The sequence below is a fragment of the Cololabis saira genome, chromosome 6 (assembly GCF_033807715.1).
Source record: "Cololabis saira isolate AMF1-May2022 chromosome 6, fColSai1.1, whole genome shotgun sequence".
Lineage (NCBI taxonomy): Eukaryota > Metazoa > Chordata > Actinopteri > Beloniformes > Belonidae > Cololabis > Cololabis saira.
In genome coordinates, this window is record NC_084592.1 from 8665030 (window position 1) to 8685277 (window position 20248).

General features: G+C 40.9%; 2 protein-coding genes across 2 annotated transcripts in view; one reads left to right on the forward strand and one right to left on the reverse strand.

Annotated features, from left to right (window-relative positions):
- The first annotated feature begins 5934 nt into the window (after positions 1–5934).
- mob4 (MOB family member 4, phocein) lies at positions 5935–17418 on the forward strand. Its single transcript, XM_061723214.1, has 8 exons — positions 5935–6067; positions 6666–6728; positions 9670–9770; positions 10966–11008; positions 12873–12959; positions 13055–13134; positions 14491–14602; positions 15534–17418. The coding sequence occupies exons 1-8, from the start codon at positions 6008–6010 to the stop codon at positions 15666–15668; spliced, it is 681 nt and encodes a 226-aa protein (XP_061579198.1). The 5' UTR covers positions 5935–6007; the 3' UTR covers positions 15669–17418.
- A 450-nt stretch (positions 17419–17868) lies between these two features.
- The window catches only part of rftn2 (raftlin family member 2), a 28817-nt gene continuing 26437 nt past the window's right edge, over positions 17869–20248 (reverse strand). Inside the window, exon 9 of the mRNA XM_061723213.1 lies at positions 17869–19058. Coding sequence (XP_061579197.1) covers positions 18852–19058 — 207 coding nt within the window. The 3' untranslated portion in view covers positions 17869–18851. The remainder of the gene's footprint in view (positions 19059–20248) is intronic.

Below are 20248 nucleotides of genomic sequence, written 5' to 3' on the forward strand. Positions count from 1 at the left end.
GTGGGTGATATTTTTCATTCAAATTTTGATTCTAGGTCTAGAGGAGTAGCAATTTTGATCAACAAAAGAGTCAATTTCTCCGTCTCCAGGACAATATCCGATAAGAATGGTAGATATCTTATTGTTGCGGGCACTCTATACTGTAACCCTGTATTGTTGGTGAATATATATGCCCCTAATTTTGATGACCCCAATTTTACGGATAGGCTGTTTGGCAACCTCCCTTTCTTAAATACGCATATTACAATACTGGGCGGTGATCTGAATTGTGTTATTAATCCTTCTTTGGAGCGTTCGAATCCTCGTACTTTGACTCAATCCTCTATGTCAAAATCTATTACCGATTTTACAGTCAAGAACGGGCTTGTTGATCCGTGGAGGGTCTCACATCCTGGAGATAAGGAATTCTCTTTTTTTTCACAAGTACATCAGTCATATTCACGTATTGACTATTTTTTTGTTGATGGCTCTCTTCTCCCCAAAGTTACTTCTGTCGTATACCACCCAATTGTTATTTCGGATCACGCCCCTCTAACTTTGAATATAACATGGTCTGAGCGCCCCCGTTTTTCTTCTCCCTGGAGGTTTAATCCATTGCTTTTATCCGACGATGCATTTAATGTTTCTATATCTGCTTCAATAGATGATTTCATTGCATTAAACAAAACAGATTCTACCAGTTTTTCGCTAGTATGGGAATCACTCAAAGCATATTTGCGAGGACAGATTATCTCTTATTCAGCATACGCCAGTAAAATCCGCAGGGCTAAATTACAGGAGCTCACATCTAAAATTCAGGACACAGACAGACTAAACTCAGTTAACCCGAGTCCGAGTTTACTGAAACAACGGCTTGATTTGCAGTCAAAATTCGATCTTATAGCGACAGCCGATTCTGAACGGCTCCTATTACGCGCTCATGCCAACTATTATGAACACGGCGATAAACCAAGCAGGTTATTGGCTCACCAATTAAAAAGGCAAGCAACGTTGAGACTGATTCCCAGCATTAGAGATTCTAATGGCACACTTACCACCGATCCAATCGCCATCAACACAATTTTTAAATCATACTACTCCTCTCTCTAGTCAGAATCTCCACTTGACACAGCAGAAATGACCTCCTTTCTTGATAATATCACTGTCCCTACTATTAATTTGGATGTGGCTAATGGCCTCGATGCTCCTTTCAGCTTGCAAGAAATTGCTGCCGCCATTGAAGCTACGCAAAGCAACAAGGCCCCTGGTCCCGATGAGTTCGGAGCTGAGTTTTTCAAAAAATTCAAAGACAAATTAGCCCCCCTTTTACTTTCAATGTACAATGAGTCCCTTGATCATGGCTCATTGCCTCCCTCTTTAATGCAGGCGTCTATTGCCTTCCTTTTGAAGAAGGACAAGGACCCTGAATCATGCACTTCTTATAGGCCCTTGTCTTTACTGAATGTAGATGTCAAAATTTTAGCCAAAGCACTAGCAATTCGTCTTGATAAGATCCTTCCTAGCATCATATCTGAGGAGCAGAATGGTTTCATCAAGGGACGCCAGCTCTTCTATAATGTTCGTACACTTCTTAATGTGATTCTCTCTAAAGATTCTTCTCCACTCCCTGAAGTTGTTATCGCAATTGATGCTGAGAAAGCTTTTGATCATGTCGAATTTAACTATCTTTTTGCAACACTTCATAAATTCGGATTTGGACACAGGTTTATATCGTGGATTAGACTTCTTTACACTTCCCCTCAGGCCAGCATTCACACCAATGACAACTACTCCACTTATTTTACATTATCACGTGGCACGAGACAGGGCTGCCCTCTCTCCCCTTTGCTATTCGCTCTATCCGTCGAACCACTTTCAATTGCTTTAAGAACTCTTCCTCTATTTCGCGGAGTCTCTAGGTCCAATGTGGAACTTAAATTGTCACTTTATGCAGACGACCTCCTTTTATATGTATCTGACCCTTTAACCAGCATCGCACCAATATTATCTCTGTTGAAGAATTATGGATCCTTCTCCGGCTATAAGGTCAATCTTCACAAGTGTGAATGCTTCCCCATAAACTCCTCTGCTTTACAACTCAAACAATCTGATATCCCCTTTAAACTCAGCCCGTCAGGCTTTAGATACTTAGGGATTAATGTGACCCGCACTCTTCCCTCTCTTTTCACCGCTAATTTTTCCTCACTGGTAACTCGAGTGAAGGCGGACTTACAGAGGTGGAACTCCCTACCATTGTCACTGATAGGAAGAATTAACACAGTGAAAATGACTGTATTGCCTAAATTTCTTTTTTTGTTCCAATGCACTCCTTTATTTCTACCAAAATCTTTTTTTAAATCACTTGACCAAATTGTTTCCAACTTTTTATGGGCCGGTAAGACACCCAGAGTGAGGTATTCGCTTCTCCAAAAATTTAAATTTAATGGGGGTCTAGCACTACCAAACTTTATGCTTTACTATTGGTCAGCGCATATTCACAAACTAATTTATTGGCTTCAGTCTCCTGAGTTATTATGGTGCAGATTGGAGGCTCAGTCACTCTCTTCATCCTCTGTAACGGCCCTACTCTCCTCCTCTTTACCATTGAATCCCTCTAAGTTTACAAATAGCCCTGTGGTGCTTTCCTCCCTTAAGATTTGGTCACAGTTTAGGCGCCACTTTAAATTTGCTTCTCCATCCATCTATACACCTGTTACTAAGAATCATCTGTTCCCTCCATCACTAGTAGACACCACTTTTATGATTTGGTACAACCGGGGCATTAAGCACTTCAGGGATCTATATAAGGATGGTATCTTTTCCACATTTTCAGATCTGAGGTCAAAGTTCAATTTGCCTGCCTCCCATTTGTTTCGCTACTTCCAGCTTCGACACTGCGCCTCTGCTCTGTTTCCATGCTTCCCTTCCCTTCCTGCTAACCAACCGTGGGATGATCTTCTAACAATGAAACTCAGTCAAAAGTCTCTGATATCTAAGATATATGCACTGTGTATGACATTTGATGATCATTCTGTAGATAAAGCTCGGGAGGGTTGGGGACGAGAGTTGGGCCTTGACTTCACAGGGGAGCTGTGGGATAAAGCTATCCGTAGCATACGATCTAGCACGCCTTGCGCTAGATTTGAACTTATTCAATTTAAGGTGCTGCATAGAGCCCACCTATCAAAATCCCGATTATCGGAAATATATCCGAATGTTGCAGACCTATGCGACAGATGCCAGGGTTCTCCATGCAATTTAAGTCATATGTTTTTCTCCTGTCCTAGGTTACAGAAATTTTGGAGTGATTATTCTGTGATCATGTCTAAAGTTCTGGGTAAAAAAGTTGTTATGGCCCCTCTCTTAGCAATATTCGGACTCACTGTTGACTCCTCACATATCAGCCCCACACAGTCAGAAGTATTGGCTTTCACATCCCTTTTAGCAAGACGTCGTATCTTACTTCTATGGAAATTCCCCAAGTCCCCGTCTATTTCTATTTGGCTTAGTGATGTTATGTTTTTTCTTAAATTGGAGAAGGTGAGATACTCTTTAAAAGGCAACGCAGCTAAATTCGTTCGCAAATGGCAATCTTTCATAGACCACTTTACCGCGTTGAAGACTCTACCCACCGACTGACCCCCCCCTCCCTTAATTTTCTTTTCATCTCCTTAATTTGTTTTTTTTTATGTTTTATTTATTTCCAGTTAATGGGATATCACTTATGGGCATCTACATTCACCACTGCATTTGTTTTTTGTATGCATTTTTGCTCATACATTACTTTCCTCCTTTGATCATTTCTTGCTCATCTGTTTATTTATTATTTAACGCTACAGAGACTCTGTTCCTTAGTTAGGTTTTGTGTGTTTTAAAAAAAAAAAAAAAAAAAAGGAGACAATGTATAATGCGTGTGTTTGACTACAGATTTCCATGTTTTCATTGTATGTTGTTTCCTATAAAAAGATCAATAAAAAAAAAAAAAAAAAAGAAGTGGGTATTTGTTCTGAATGCCAAATAAAATGTCAGTATAAATGTCACTATTATGTCCTGAAATGTTCTATAACATGAGTTTAAAATCAAGATATTAAAAGAAACAACAACAAGACTTGTTGCTGTCTTGGAGGTCGTGGATGACTGCTGTACAACGGTGTTGACACACACTGGACAGCTTTCCTGTCAGGTGATGAGGCTGAAAAAAAAACTATAAAAAACAAAGTTTGTGGAGAGTTAAAGTAATTTAAGGGAAGATTGGAAAGAAAAGAAAGATTTCCACTCATTGAAGACAAAGTGTTATGTCATGTCTTGCTATGGGACATTTAACAGTGCACAAAGACCGTTTGCACCTCTGTTTGCAGGCTAATGTCAATAAAACGAAGTCGAGCAGCAGACCCGCTCCATTGAAGCTTTTAAAAAGCAAGTGGAGCAGACTAACTGTAGCCTCTTCTATTCCCTTTGTGGCCTATAAACAAACCACATGAACTGTAAGGGGTCCAGGAGAGATCCCCTACCGGATCTCCCGAACTAAGATCTAACAGCACCAGAAGTGATGCTTTACCTAGATTAGTGTTAAGATAAATATAATTTAAAACCTTAATCTGTGATCTCTCAATGTTATGATGTTGTGAGAAGCCAGACTGAAATGTCCAAAAGGCTATTTGCATTTAAGAGATTGTTAAACTGAAATAATGCAGCTTTCTCTGTAATTTTTCCAGTAAAGGGGTCATTTGAAATTGGTCTGTATTTATATAAAAATCCATTACCAATTTGTCAAACTTTTATCATAATATAATTCAAACTGAAGGTTACCAGCATTAGTGGGATACAAACCATCTTTTCCTTGCAAGTTTGGATGGAACAATGACTTGTTCTTTCAGGTTATAAATCTGCAGTTTCACATATATGTGAACCTCAGATTGTACTTTTCTTTTTTAAATGTTTCTTTTTTATTGGTTTGCACACAATAAAAGTAACACTTGCAATGTAAATAGTAAAAAACAAATGTGATTGTAGATGTTGCACTGATTGTTAGGGCTGGGCAATGCCTTTTTTAAAAGGCACATTGTGTTGAATAAAAAATGGTTGAATTGTAACAGTGGTGTCACTTTCATTTTTTTCAAACATTATTGACTGAGTTGAGGAATATTAAACATTTTGAGTGTATTTCCTACAGATTATGAGTTGAGGAAAATAGAACATTAATGAGTGTATTTCCCACAGACTATGAGCTGAGGAATATTAAAAATGTTGAGTTGTGGAAACTTAAAACATTTAAAAATATAACATTTTGGTGTTATCAGTTACACAAAAATGTTTGAGTTCTGTGAACGTATTCGGGTTAACAGTGTAGGAGTGTTGTGGGGACAGGACTACTTTTGGTTCAGTTTAAGTTTATTATATATCACAACAACAAGGAACAAGGAAGAGACAGTTTTTTACAATTTGACTGAAAAAGGCTCAGGCAGAAGCAGAGCGTATTAATGCCCGCCTACTACACAATTTAAGCTACACAATACATGGTGTCAAGTGTGAAGAAAAAAAAAGAGCAAAAAACAAACATATAATATATACATATACTGTACATACACTTTCATACATACATGTACACACATAGATGGGGACAGGACTACCACATATAAGTTATATTAACACATGTAGATGAAATACAGACTGGTTAATGTCACGATTTTATTTTAGTTTGCATTACTTCAGTCCGTGATAGCAACGTTTCCGGTTCAACTCTGCGTGAAAGCTACCCCATCGCGGGAGCGCGCATTTGAGGGAGTCGGCAGTAAGTGTCACGTAAATGTACAATCCCGTAACATGAATGTTAAAAATGACCCATAACTTACAACACACATTTATAGGTATGCAATTATCACATATTGTTTTTTTTTGTACAATTATTCTACGTTTAAAGCCGAGCGCCTTCCCAGCGCGCGTCCCCGCGGCTCGGGGGCACTGGTCTGCACGGGTGCTTCTCGCGTCACGACACCGGCGCTGACGTACGTCCGGGTATTCTGTCGAGATGGTCATGGCGGAGGGAGCTGCAGTGCTCAGGAGGAACCGGCCTGGAACCAAGGCGAAGGTGAGTCTGCCCGCGCCCGCACCCGCCCGGACTACAGCTGACAGGCCGCCGGGAACCCGGCCCGCGTCCCGGCGCCCGTACCGCTGGAATCCCGGCCCCAGACAGCCGAGCTGACGGACTGCACCGGGAAATACACGGCTGGCTGCTGCTCCGTCTACTTGCTGGAGTAAACCCGTCTGTCTAGTGGGATAACCCCGCTTTTTTAAAGCGTCAATGACCAAGAGAATTAACTGAAGTATTAAGCTGGTGTTGTTACGGGGGTTTAGTCGCGTCCACCCACAGCCCGGACCTGTAGGACAGATCTGCAGCGCTGCAGGAAGTAGACGGATCCTCAAGCCTGATTTATGGTTCTGCGTTAAGTCGACGGCGTAGGGTACGCGGCGACGCGCACCGTACGCCGAAGGCTCTGCGTCGGTGTACGTAGAACCATAAATCAGCCTAGTAAATACTAGCCGCCTAGCAGCGTAGCTTCATGTTTAGCACAGAAACCCCTCACTGACCTCCGGCTGAGCGGCTACTGAGCTCCAGTTAAGAGTATGTCAGCCACACTGGTGCTGCTTAACCGAGCTGAACACTGACATGAACCCTCCGTGTGCAGGATTTCTACAACTGGCCGGATGAATCATTCGAGGAGATGGACAGCACCCTGGCTGTGCAACAGGTGTGTACTCTCTGTGTGTGTGTGTGTGTGTGTGTGAGTGAGTGTGAGTGTGTGAGAGAGACCCACCCAGCATGCAGGCTGAACTATCTCATTTCACACAATCTAGTCAAGGAAAAGAAACATTTTATTTAATTGATTTAACCAGGTAAGTCAAAGGAGAACAGTTTCTCATTTACCAAAACCAAAAATAGAACCAAAACTAGGATAAATACTAAAGAAAGATGCATATCGGTTGTAGGAGTTAAAATATGGAACAGCCTAAATAATGAATTAAAAAACTGTAGTTCAATAAATACATTTAAAACGATGTATAAATCCAATATAATCGAAAGATACAGAACATTGGTGTGATACATAACTATATATATATATGTATATATATATATATATATATATATATATATACATACATACATACATTGTTGTTGTAATAATAATATCTATATACCAAAAAATGTAATGATTGGTCTTTGGTTTCCTTTTGTTTTCACTCTTCTAGAGATTGTTTGTTTCCTCTAAGCATTGATTATTTACTTTCTGTCTTCCTTCTTGTTTTGCATGTGTGTTTACTTTGCTGTTTTTTTTGTTGTTGTAGATTGTTTGTCCTTGTTGTATTAGTACAGTAGTAGTACTATGAAGCAAACAAAGTTGAAAAGGGTAGGCACAATAAGCTTAGGCTTCAGCCTACACCTTTTGGTCGGTTTATTCCTTACTTCTTTTTTTATTATTTCTTTCCTACAAAAGGAAATGAAATGCTAAGTTTTGATCAATGGAAACTGATCGACCAAATAAACTACTTCATCAGCTGCCTTTTACGGGCTTCTGAAGGAAACAACATGATTTACAAGGACGACCTTGGCAAAAGGCAGCACAAAGAGTCAAACACATACAATCACAGTGAAACAAACAATCAAACACGATATATATAAAAAATTATGAGTACAAAGTGTAAGCGCTGGTCTGGAAGAGTTAAACATGTGCAATGATCACAGATTAATGTTGGGAGTGTATTTCTGAAGGAGGACAATGGGAGGAATTTATTAGTTTAAGTGTTTTCTCCACATGATTCCAATCACTGGCAGCAGTAAACTGAAAATTATTACGGCCAAAGGAGGTGCGGGCTTTTGGAATGACCAGGTTAATGTAAATGCTTGAACGTAGGTTCCGATTACTGATGTTGATATTAAAGGGGACCTATTATGGCATCTAATACCTATTTTAAACAGGCCTTGAATGTCTTAAAAACAAGCTTTTGATTGTTTTTTGCTAAATAAATTAGAAATTCAGCCTCTGATCCATGTCTTTATCTTCCCATTCTCTAACCTCATTATGTATGCAGGATTCTGAGTGGGCGGGGCTATGATAATGAGACTCTGTGCTGATTGGCTGCCTGAATGACGCGATACACCGCTACGAAAAAATGGCAGAAGCTCCGGCCGGCGGAGTTAGTTGTGGGTGTGGTTTCACGCATCGGAGGCCAACCTATGTAAATCGCGCCCGTCGTTGCGTAACGACGGGAGCAGAATCTGAACGGCTCGTAGAAGCCACATCACACCGGACGGCTCGTCCGGGCGGCTGTACAGACACTGCAGAATTTGGTTGCTCTCCTTCTCTGAGTTGGCAGGCTGAGGGGAGACCACTTTATATATGTTAAAGCAAGAAAAAGCGTGTTTTTCATAATAGGTCCCCTTTAAGTAGTGAGCCGAGATATGAAGGGGTGCTTCCAGTGATGGTTTTGTAGATGAAGTGATACCAGTGGATCAGTCTACGGGAGTGAAGTGAAGGCCAGTTGTCAAGTGAGTAGAGGTTCCAGTGATTGGTATTAAAAGGAGCACCTGTAACAAAGCGGATGGCGGTGTGGTAGATGACGTCAAGTTTGTTGAAGAACATGAATTGAAGCAAACAGGAAAGAATCCACCACTACAACATGACTGGCTTTTGAGGGTTGACATTATTTCTCTGGCCAGATTAATGCTGGTCTCCACAAATGTGGGCATCAGGTTAAAAGAAATGAATGTGAAATATTCCCATCATGCCTGCCTGTGTGCCAGCCTGTGAGGGTACTATGATAATCTGGGGTTGCTTAGGTTGGTCAAAAGTGAGGTCCACTGAGTACTAGAATATACAGAGGGACCACTGTTTTTTTTCTATTAGGTTTCTTTTTGTTTCCTTGAATGGACAGGCATTTCCCAAGATAACAATAGAAGGAACTACTGGTCTTGAATTTTGAAAGAATGAATCAGGAAATAAGAGACATTTATCACCTGGATTGGTCCATACCTTGAGAAGCTTTGAGATGAGTTGAAGAACACTTTCCCAGTCTGGCTCACGTCATCAATAGAAATTATTAATGCCCATGTGGATGGAAATAAATGTTGTGAGAGTACCGTACATAGGATGTCACGGTGAATGTTTCTAGTAATCAAAGCTAAAAGTGGCCAGACAAATCATTAGTTTGTGACTTTTTTTTTTAACAAAGCAGTGTATATGTGGTACAGATGTTACTCAATAATTACTCCTACTTTTCCAAAAATAAATTTCACATAGTTTATGAGGGGTACAGAGGAGCTTTTCCTTAAAAAAACAGTCTTCAGCCATACTGTTGATATGACTTAAAATGAGCAAGGACATTTCATGAAATGTTTATTACACTGTTTAAACATTTTTTCATTTAATTTGTTCAGTAAAGTTTCTTCTCTCTCTTCAGCCCAACCTTCTATGATCAGATGTTTCCTTAACTCTTTCGTTTAAAAAAATGATTATTTGTAAACTTATTGATCTATGGAATGAGGTCTAAAGCTAAATGGCTGTTAATTACATCATTGCTGCAGAGGTGGGGATAGTGCAGACAGAAAGCAAAAATGCCGGTCAAGAATTAAAAGAAGGAGACTACTTTCAACCACATTTGTATAGTAATGTTTATTTGGTGTTGCTGTTTCAGTACATCCAGCAGAACATTCGGTCAGATTGCTCCAACATCGACAAAATCTTGGAGCCTCCAGAGGGTCAGGATGAGGGTGTGTGGAAGTACGAGCACCTCAGGTAAAACTCTCTGGCTTCCTGTTGCATACCTTCGGACTGCTGTTAAAATGTGTCTTTATGAGTGGGTGTTTCCATGAAGGTGTGTTATGTTTGTTTTTAATGTCAGACTTGTTCGTTCTGTCTCTGCTGCAGTCGACCGTCCTGTACAGAAATGAGGTCACGGCTTCATGTCTGGGCCTGTTTCTGTTCTTCTAGCTTCTGTAGCTCTGGGTAACCAGCATCTCTCGGGAATGAAGTTTACTGATCAATGTAGTGTTCTCAGATAAAATGCCTTTACTACAACATCTAAAATTGGAACAGTTGTGATTTTTATGGTATGCGTGTTCTTTTGTTGTATAGTAATTTTTTTTTATGATGAGGCTTTTGTCTCGTCCTGTCTACTCCCACTGGAAACCTTTGCTGCACATCCTTGCCTCCTAGATCTCAAATGAGTGCCAATGTTCCCCCAGAAACTGTCAGAAATATATGTAAAGGAGCATCTTTAAAGTTGCAGATCAAGTAATTTTCTTAAATCCCGGTCGATGCGTCAATTCACGTCGCTGCAGCTTTCTTCCTATGCTGAAATAAGGAAAAATTGAATTATTGTGAACCTTTTTACTCACAGATCTGTATCAATATGTTAACATGCTGGTCATGTGCGTTTTATTTTATGATAAAAAGCAACAATTATACATTAGACAACTTTGGAAAGTATTGAAAAAGATTTTTATGACATCTTTTCACATCTATTGACTGGGGTATAACCCACAGCTTAAAGTCGGAGACAAATGATCTGACAAAGATTGGGGATCTTATAAAGTGTCGCTGTTTACACAACAACCAAGAAACAATCTATTTGTTGATGACACTAATTACATCATGGAATGACACAGTTTCCACGAGACACGACTATGGTAATAATATTAGACATGTTCGATTTTGTCGTAACACAGAGACATGGAAAAGAATCCCTCCAATTGCTCCTTTACAGCTGAAACCACAGTTCGTGGCTCAGAGTCTAAATCTAGATTTTTCGTGTATTTGAACTAGATAGTTTCAGACATGAATGAAACTGTCAACTCAAGTATAATTACAGGGAACAGATGGATGGGGAAAAGGAGAAAAAAGACAACACATGTGCTGCAGCTTGCAAAAAATTTGACTTAGAAATCATTGTTGGAGTTAATTCTGTACTTTTTGTTTTATCCTTTTGTAGGCAGTTCTGTCTGGAGCTCAATGGACTTGCTGTAAAACTGCAGGTAAGTGATTCAGTCCACCTGATGTACACACATGACATGTACTTGTTTCTTATCTGCAGTTAAGCTGTAGTAAAACCTTGATGCACCCGATTTCAGTCACCAAGAGTTTATGTTCATAAAACATTTTACAGGAAGCTTCAGAGCTCCTGAACTTTTTGCCAAAGGAGATCACTATTTATTCTTATGACATACACTGCAAATGAATGAGTTATGTAAGTAAAAGAAACAAATGGCTAACTGTCAGTGATACACGGTTCGGTTTAGAAACGACCCACGATGCCCAACGTTTTCAGCCAACCTGTGTTTTAAAAAATAAAGGTAAACTCCTGAGTTGTCATTGCCTCAAGGTTATATGAATAGCAAACACAAGTGTTGATATGTTAATACGCCATTACGCATATAGTCTATAGATGTCTGTCTGAGAGTTTACCGCATAAGCAAGACGTTATGTCTTTCGCCATCATTATCATTGGGCTGTAGCCTATTGTCCAGACTTAAAACGATTTAAGACGGGTGCAACGATTAGTCCACGTTGTTGACAAAAATCGCTAATAAGAAAAGTTGCCAAACGAATTTAATTATCACCCAGAAAAAAAAATTAAACAGAGGGAGACATCTTCCTTTTTCCCTATCTCTGCTGAGAATTGCACATGTAGCATTCAGCCGCTACTGTCACCGCGTGTTTTAACAGAGCAGGGCATCGCCCTCCCTTCCCTTTATGCGCAATAGAGTGCAGCGCCGGGTAAATAATATGGGAGCGGCCGACACAACTGACAGCAAAGTTCATTAAGATTAAATTTTTTTTTTTTTTTTTTTTACGAAGTGTCAAATTTTCTTGTTTTATTGTTAATTGGCACATAATTGAAACAACTTGAAGCTAAATTTCAAAGCTGAGAATTAAATAACTGTTTAATAAGACTCATGAGGAGTCTTAATCCGATTAGTCTACCAACATTAATAATTCATCAGATTTACAAATATCACCTTGATTCACTAATTCCTCAAATTTTTCCCAGACTTTTACTGTCTGTGTATTGTTTTGTTTTCGACTCCCCCATCTTCAACATTTCCCTGACCATCACCTGTCTCTTGTCACGCACGCCTGATCGGAAAGTATTTTTATATGCTATAAAATTGTTGAAATATTAATTTTCCAAGTGGAATAATTATTCTGACCAGCCCAACCGAACCCAACTCATGTTGTTATGCTTTTGTCTGACTCGTTACCTGTCAGGACCGCGGTCAACCACTCAGTTTGGATCAGCCCACACCTCACTGCTAACTATCTCCTTCCACATTGTGAGATAAATATACAAACACAGACAGTAGCTCCACTCATCCATACAGAGAGCCCCACACAAGTACGGCATACACACAAATAATATTACAACTGGTTTTGAGTCCAAAAGTTGAGTCGCATCTGCATAAATCCTCCTTGGTGGTCTTGACAGGGCTGAGGTTTGGTCCAACGGTCCTCTGCAAACACGTCACTTCATGGTTTCAAGCCGGTCAAACTTTTCCTTCACCTGTCCCAGAAGCTCCGCCCCTCATATGTCAGTTCAGTTATCCCAGTCCTGCGTACTATTGGACTTTTATAAGATTAAACCCTCACCACCAAACAGTTTTGAAAGAGTTTTAAAAGAAACGTTCTTTATTACTGGGCATCAATTCATTTAAGTTAAAAACACTTTAAGGCCAGTGTCTGACTGAACTGAGCAACATCACAGTGATTTAACAAAAAACAAACATGTCAATGTTGAATTCATAGCTGGGCAGTGCAGGCGGATGAATCATTGTGAAGGGTGAAAGATCAGCTTTGTGGTTGATGCAGAGCAGCAGGATAACTGTGTGTGTGTGTCTGCAGAGCGAGTGTCATCCGGACACCTGCACCCAGATGACGGCCACAGAGCAGTGGATCTTCTTATGTGCTGCCCACAAGACACCCAAAGAGGTGAGTCCAGCCGTTCCTCTGTTTGTGATGGGTAATCTGACGGCGTGGTGACCTCTGTGTCGACCTTGTCCTCACTGATGTTCTGGTCTTCACAGTGCCCTGCCATCGATTACACCAGGCACACGCTGGACGGAGCTGCCTGTCTTCTCAATAGCAACAAATACTTCCCCAGCAGGTCAGTTTCTGCATTAAAGTACCTGCTTTTTATTTTTTTAAAGGAATTATCTGTTAAATATGTATCTTTTACTTTCCAGAGCTTTATAATGACTTTTTTTCCATCTTCAGCTGCTGATCTCAGAGGAAAATCAATAAAAGTGCTTTTATATCAGCAGGTAGAGAAAAGATGAACTGATCTTAAATGTGGTTTCTCTGATTTGACAAAAAAAAGAATATTTTGAAAAACTGCAATGGAAACTTTATTTTTTCCCTGCATCTTCAGGTCATGAGACATACTGAAAAGGTCACATTCCCTTTTTAGTAAGAAGTGCCTCCCTTGTGATGTACCAGGTCAATGAGAGGAGTTCTTGTCATATGATCACTCATTAAAAGTTGTTTGAGTCATCCTAAAGTTTCTAATCCACGGTTTCTGCGGGAAAATGAGGACAATGACCTCCCAGAAAAGCCTCAGATGTGGCTGGCTCCACGTATAAGGGGCTTTGCCTCCCAGCAGCTGCCTGCAGATAACTGTTTTCTGTGGTTGAAGAAATATTAACTAGCAAAAGTTAAAGTTTCAGGCCATGCATCTCTATTCTATTATATTGTGAACGAAGAAAGCTCAACTGTGTGGTAAAGCATGACCACAGTGGAGTTTTATCAACATGTCTCCATCATGGAAATGTTAGGGAATTGTGTGTCATGTAAAAGTTGAACTTTAATGGAACACGCTGCCGATGGATGACTTGGTGACATGAGTGTTAGCTCTTGCATGTTTTGGACCAGTAATCTCAAACCAAAATGTTTATTCTGAGTTAAAGCTGACCTACAGTAATTTACTTGACAATCATTTTAATCCCCAACATTTTCTTGTTTTCTCAGAATTTGTTTACTTTATATCCTGTCTCGTTACTGTCTGACGCAGCTGAGTCATCTCGAAAAGGACATTTTGATTGATTTATTTATTTATTTATTTATTTAAAATACAAAGGTCATTGTCATCTTTTTGCGGGTTGTGGTTTGCTGTGGATAACATGCAGCCAAAGACGCAGGTCGGGACTCAACCCTGGGTCAGCTGCAAGGAGAGTTCAGCCTCTGTATATCTGGATATTCCTTTAGTAGGAATGTTTTTTTATTTAGCTGCAACCAAATCTTCAAACGCTTCATAAACTTTCAGAGTTGGAAGTTACTGACGTATTATAAAAGCAGCAAATTGTTCCACCTGAGAAACTGGCGGCAGAAAATGTTGCATTTTTTCTTTCAGAGGGATTTTTAAGTTTCTTTAATTCAGTTTTAATACATAGCCTTTTTTAGTGGGGCTTGGTGAACATGAGGAGAAATGGAGATGTAAACTCACCAGTCTGGGTTGTGTTTGCAGGGTGAGCATCAAAGAGTCGTCAGTGGCCAAGCTGGGGTCCGTCTGTCGTCGCATCTACAGGATATTCTCTCATGCGTACTTCCATCACCGCCAGATATTTGACAAGTATGAGGTGTGTTGAGAACATATCTCACTTTGCTCTATTCCTTTGTGCTTAGATTCACTTTTTCTAAATATTAGAAAAGTTCATGATCTGTGAACCGTTGGCATTGGATTTTTTTGAAGTTGCAACTCTTCAGTGGAGGTCATGAGGTCTGAGAGCAACAACCCACCACAGATATCAAGAGTCCACTCAGCATTAAATCAACTCAACGTAGCAATACCACAGTTGACCACATGGGGGCGTAGTGATCTGCTGCGTTTGGGGAAAAAAAAAGAGCCATTGACAAACACAAGAGGGATACAGGCAGAATAAGCTGATGCAGTAAGAAGCGTCAAGAAGCTGCTGAACTGTTTAACAACTTCTTATTTAGCTAGTTAATGTCAAGTTAGACAACAATTTTTATTGTTGGAGATGTGTCAAAACTGAGGTTGGCGTTTGTTGAAGTAAGGATACGTAGTATCAAATCTATATAATGGGAACAAGGCAACGTGCTTATCTGGATTATGATTGTCCAAAAGACTCATGTTTCCACCAAAGATGTGTTATTGTGAAGATGCTCTTGGAACTACGCCATTCATGTGAATAAAATATTTTGATTGAAACTGACAGTTTTTCCAGAAAAGCCGCTAGTTTGCAGGCGGGAGCTATAAATGACCATTCCCCTCTGGTAAAAAAAAAAAAAAAAAAAAGAAGAATAATATAGCCATAGAAAGGACTAAAGATACCTGCCTAGTCAACTGCAGCTGCACAGCATTGATTTAAGTATGACACACTGAGTGGAGAAAAGCTCTGACGTAGAATAGTGTACAGAATCTGGTTGGGTTGTCAAAATAAAACACATCGGAGTAATGTTAACCCGTTGGGGCTGTGGGGCAACATTTCAGAGGGTTTGAGGAGTTTTTTATTTATTTTTTTTTGACACCCCTCTTTACTTTTACAGAACGAGACGTTCCTGTGTCACCGGTTCACGCGCTTCGTGATGAAGTACAACCTGATGTCCAAGGACAACCTGATTGTGCCGATCCTGGAAGAGGAAGTGCAGAACACCTCATCAGCTGGCGAGAGCGAGGCCTAGCGGACAGCTGCTGTCAATAAGGGACGAAACTTGTACACACAAAACAGAGGAGCCGCACTCATTCTGCATACACACACAGATACACACACTACAGTGTATTGAGACTCCCGTCTGGTGACACTGTCCACGCCCCTCCTCCCCACACACCTGTCTGTCTCAAAGGAAGTAAAGCTACCAGGAGCAGAGTTCAACTAAGCCTGCAGGACGACGTGATTGCTTTCAGTTTCCACTCTGAGATCAGATGTTCTGGAAACGGGCGAAACGCTTCTCGTGTAGGAAAAACCACGTTCCTGACCCGCCGTGTCCACGGGGTCCGGGTTCGCTCGCACCTCTGTCGCAGCCTCCTGTGCACTCCAAAGTTTTTACGTCACATTTTTATGCTTTTTTTTTTTTTTTTTAATGATGGTTTGAATTACATAAGCAGCTCTTGTAGATGCACGTCGCTTCACTGGCGACGACTGCGTCTTTACACAGCAGGTAAAGTCGAGTTAAATAAAGTAAATAACTTCAGCAACGTTCCGATATCCGATTTCACTTGTACTTTAATGTTAATGTACCTTGTGTTCAAGGTCCTCAAAAAGTACAGGAACTCTGCATATTTAAAAGAAAACCATTTTATTTTGTAACTGAGCTGCATCCCAAATCCTAAAAGCTTTAAAGGATCATTTCACCCATTTAGGTATGTGACTTGACTCCAGAACGCCTGCACTTGCGCTCACATATCCCTGGACAGCAAAGACCATCGGGTCGGCCTATTACCTGCAACATTGAATGAAATTATCTGCGTTTCCCTCCTCATTAGTCTGTTAAAGTAGCTGTCAGTTAACAGTCAATCGACAGTGCTTGTTAAAGGAACAGTCCTGTTTTTCCCGTTGAACATTTTTAAGACGTGCTGACCCTCACAGCTGGTTGTCCCGAGTAACGCTGTCGTAGTTTGTCAGAGAGCTGAAAGGTCAGGCGACTCTCCAGCTCGTCTTTGGCCTTTACGCTGGTGGATGAGAGGAGAACGAGCATTAAAGTGAACATCTACTCACAAACGGTTGCGACAGAGCTGCGACATCACTCTCTGTGGACACGGTGGGTTTTTCTTCTTTAAGCAGTTGGACTTGCGTAAACTTCTGTAATCAAGGTGATCTGTATTAATTAACCTCGCCTTCTCTGTATATAACCCTCCCCTTGCCCCCTCTGAACTCATGTATTTGTTTCAGCTTCTCTTTGCTTGTGTTGCCGACCCGTCTGGTTTTGGGGCCGCCCCCCGTGAGATAACTAAGTTAACCTGCTGACTTAACGCTGTCGAAACACAACGTAGGTGTGCAGCTTGAGTGGTAGTGAAAGCGTAAACCGTAGCTGTGTGTGTGACCTCGCAGTTAGCCGTTCTCTCTGTGGCCTCCCAGTCCAGTCAGAGTTTTTAGGAAGGCCTGCAGGCCACTCTGACCCTGCTTTGTGACGTTTCCCCCCTCCTTTAAAACCGTAACACGTGGCTGATACTCCTGATCAGGACGGACCGCAGCCGCGGGCCTGTTTTTACCGCTCTCCGACTAAACGCGCTGGAGGAGGGAACGTCGGCTGCACGAGGCGGCGGCGCCGCAGCACCACCCACCCTCGTCTGTAACCCGCTCCCTCATTAAGTTATTGTGTGGGAGGAGTCTCACCAGTCCAACCCACTTTTTGTTTTTTAAATGGACTAAAAAAAATTTTGTTACTGTTGACATTTTCATGTCTGTTAATAAAAATGACCTATTATTCAAAACAGGTGTGTGGACGTGTTTTATTGATCAACCAGAAAACCTTCGTTTGTCGTTTCATTTGCTTTTTTAGCCTTTTGCTTTTGCGCATTTGAAGTGTTTTGGTGACAAATGCAGCATTGACCTTCAGAATGATATTCTGATGGTAAGTTGCATCGCTGATCACATGACTGATCAGCTGCTCCGCATAAATGTGTGAAACACTGACATATGAAAGACTAATTCACCTCCGTAGCGCTGCCGGCAGGTCAAACACCAGGTTCTCTCACATGTGGAGACCGTCATGCTGCCTTTAGTAATTCTGGTGACAAAAACCCCCAGATAAGGTGGGATAACTGGTTATAAACAACTCAGGTGACCGTCATTCTCGATTCTAACTCACCTCGTTTCAGTTCTGCTCATTTGGGTAAGCAGGCTTAGTTTCGGACTAAAAACCACAGTTCTCTGAGCAGCAAGAGGTTTTACATTTTTAATCCAAACAAAGTGATGCCATCCGGCAACTACACCGAGCAACAACTAATGAACAAAAGCATTTACAAAACACTGTTAAAGTTTAAGCATCGAGAGTAAAAGATGTGAAACGTAACACTCTTCAAGGACAAAGGGCAGGTATATTAATACTGATTTAAAACATGAACAACTCAAAGGTCAGTTTAAAGGTCATTTCTCTCGTCTCGTCCTCTCCTGTGAGCAGCACCTCGGTTCCTGAGATGCTCCTGGAGAGAGGAGGTGCTGAGGAGGAATCCTCACAGCATCTGTGATCTTTTCGTACAACAGCGGCTTGTGACTTCCTCCAATCACATCTCAGGTGAGAGGAGAGGAATCGAGGACACGAGGATGTACACAGTGAGACATCAGACGAGGGAGTGATACAACACTGCTTTCTGTAGTATTAAAAAGGTGCATTCCACTTTTTCTTTTAGGATTTCTATAATCACGGCTGTAGTTTCTACCTCTCCCTGGAAACTACACTACCCACAATGCAACTCAAGCATGTAATGAAAGCAGTGTTACACAAGAAATCCCAATCGTTATTTAAATATACAATTGACATGTTTAAAGTGTATTTCTGAATAATCTGTAAAGGATTTCATCGACTGCAGCGTGTCGTCAGTACCATGGCAGATCCAAACTGTTCATAAAAGTAAGGAAAACTTTTCAAAAAGTAGAAAATATTTTTCAACAGCCTAAAGAAATACTGTTTCCTCCATAAACGTGTTACTCCAGGCAGCAGATGTTCAGGAGGAGAGTTTCTGCCACGCAACATTTAAGTCTCATTAGCACCTGAAATGGTACAAAAGTGAAGTAAATAAAACTCATCATGGCTTAATTAAAACTGCTTTTAAAAAAAAGTGCTGAGTTCTTTTATGTTTAGTCCTTTTCATGAACGAGGCGACAGTGGGAGGTCGCCCCCCTCTGCATCCACCTGTCCTCCTGCTCACATGCAGGTGACCTCAGCCTTCCCCTCGTCCTGCTCCAGGCCTCCCTCCTCCAGGTGGGACAGGGAGCTGGGGAACCCCCCTCCGAACACCGGGAAGCCTCCGATGCCTCCGGCAGCGGGGCAGAAGTCGTCTGATGGGCTGGAGCCTCCGGCGGCGAGACTCATGGGACGAGCCGAGCTGACCGTGCTGGGCAGAGACGCCGGCTGGAGATACAAGAGTGACACAGAAAAACCTCAACCACCGTGTGAACACAACCTCGTCTTGGGGTCTTTTATCGTTAATTGTGCTCTCCTTCTGGTCTTTTTTTACAACTTTATGTCACTGATGTTGTTTTCAACCTTTTGTGCTTAATGTTTTCTCAGTTTGTGTTTTAATGAATTTTTATGTCAATTTTGTGTGTCTGAAGTGTCTTTTTAAAAAATCTTTTTAGCCCAGATTTTCTCTGTTCTGAGTAACCTGCATGTGTTTTTCAGTGGTTCTCAGCTCCATCTGACATCATGACCAAAATTGTTGGAGAAGCTGTAGATGATGAAGAAGAAGGTCTAAAGATGAAGAGTTGAAGCTGTTGTCAAAGCGGGGAGTCAAAGGAAGATTTCCTTGCAGGTTCATTTCTTCAAGTTTGTTTTATTCAGAAGACATTTTTGTTGATCATCCGTCAGAATTAAAAAAAAAGTAGTAAAATGACGTCGTTACATTGATTTTCTGAGGTGTAGTTTGGTTTCTGTCCACCAGGGTGCAGCAGAGCCACATACACTGCATTATCTAGCGGCCGAGGTTTCAGTAAAACTATTCATTTTTCTGCCAATCCATACGATTCATCCTCGTGACAAATTACTTGTTTTCAACCAATCAGTGAATAAGGTGCCACGTAATTATTGCTCACTTTCTGATCAGACTCTGATCACATCGAGATATTCATTGCCGGAGCATTAATTGTGTTTATAAATTAAAAGGTTGGGTTCTGGACTTTAACTGGGGCATTGTAACCCCTTGATACATTTATTTTAGTAGATTGTTTCCAGTGTGTTTGGCATCATTGTTCCGTTGCATGACCCAGTTTCAGCCGGGCTGCGGACAGATAGATTTATATTTGACAACAGAATCATCTTGAATACGAAGTTCACGGTCGACTCAATCCCGATGTCTTTGTAAAAATCTGCACATACATCACATAGTTCTAAAGAAAACCTCATAAATCGCATGCAAACCTCACCTTATTTTTTTTTGTCCTTGCATATATATATTTAAATATTTTTTTTACTTATCTTGCACTTTACATAAGGACCAGCACCTGTGATGCAATGGAGCACCTGCAATTTCGTTGTATATGAAATATGACAATGACAGTAAAGAATCTTGAATTTCTTATTTTGCTTTGATAGTAACCTTCACC

What these genes read in the sequence shown, in the direction of transcription:
- mob4 (XM_061723214.1), top strand. Translation starts at nt 6,008, where the DNA reads ATGGTCATGGCGGAGGGAGCTGCAGTGCTCAGGAGGAACCGGCCTGGA. An exon ending in GGCCTGGAACCAAGGCGAAG is followed by an intron (nt 6,068 to 6,665) that starts GTGAGTCTGCCC and finishes CTCCGTGTGCAG; the next exon opens with GATTTCTACAACTGGCCGGA. An exon ending in GACTTGCTGTAAAACTGCAG is followed by an intron (nt 11,009 to 12,872) that starts GTAAGTGATTCA and finishes GTGTGTCTGCAG; the next exon opens with AGCGAGTGTCATCCGGACAC.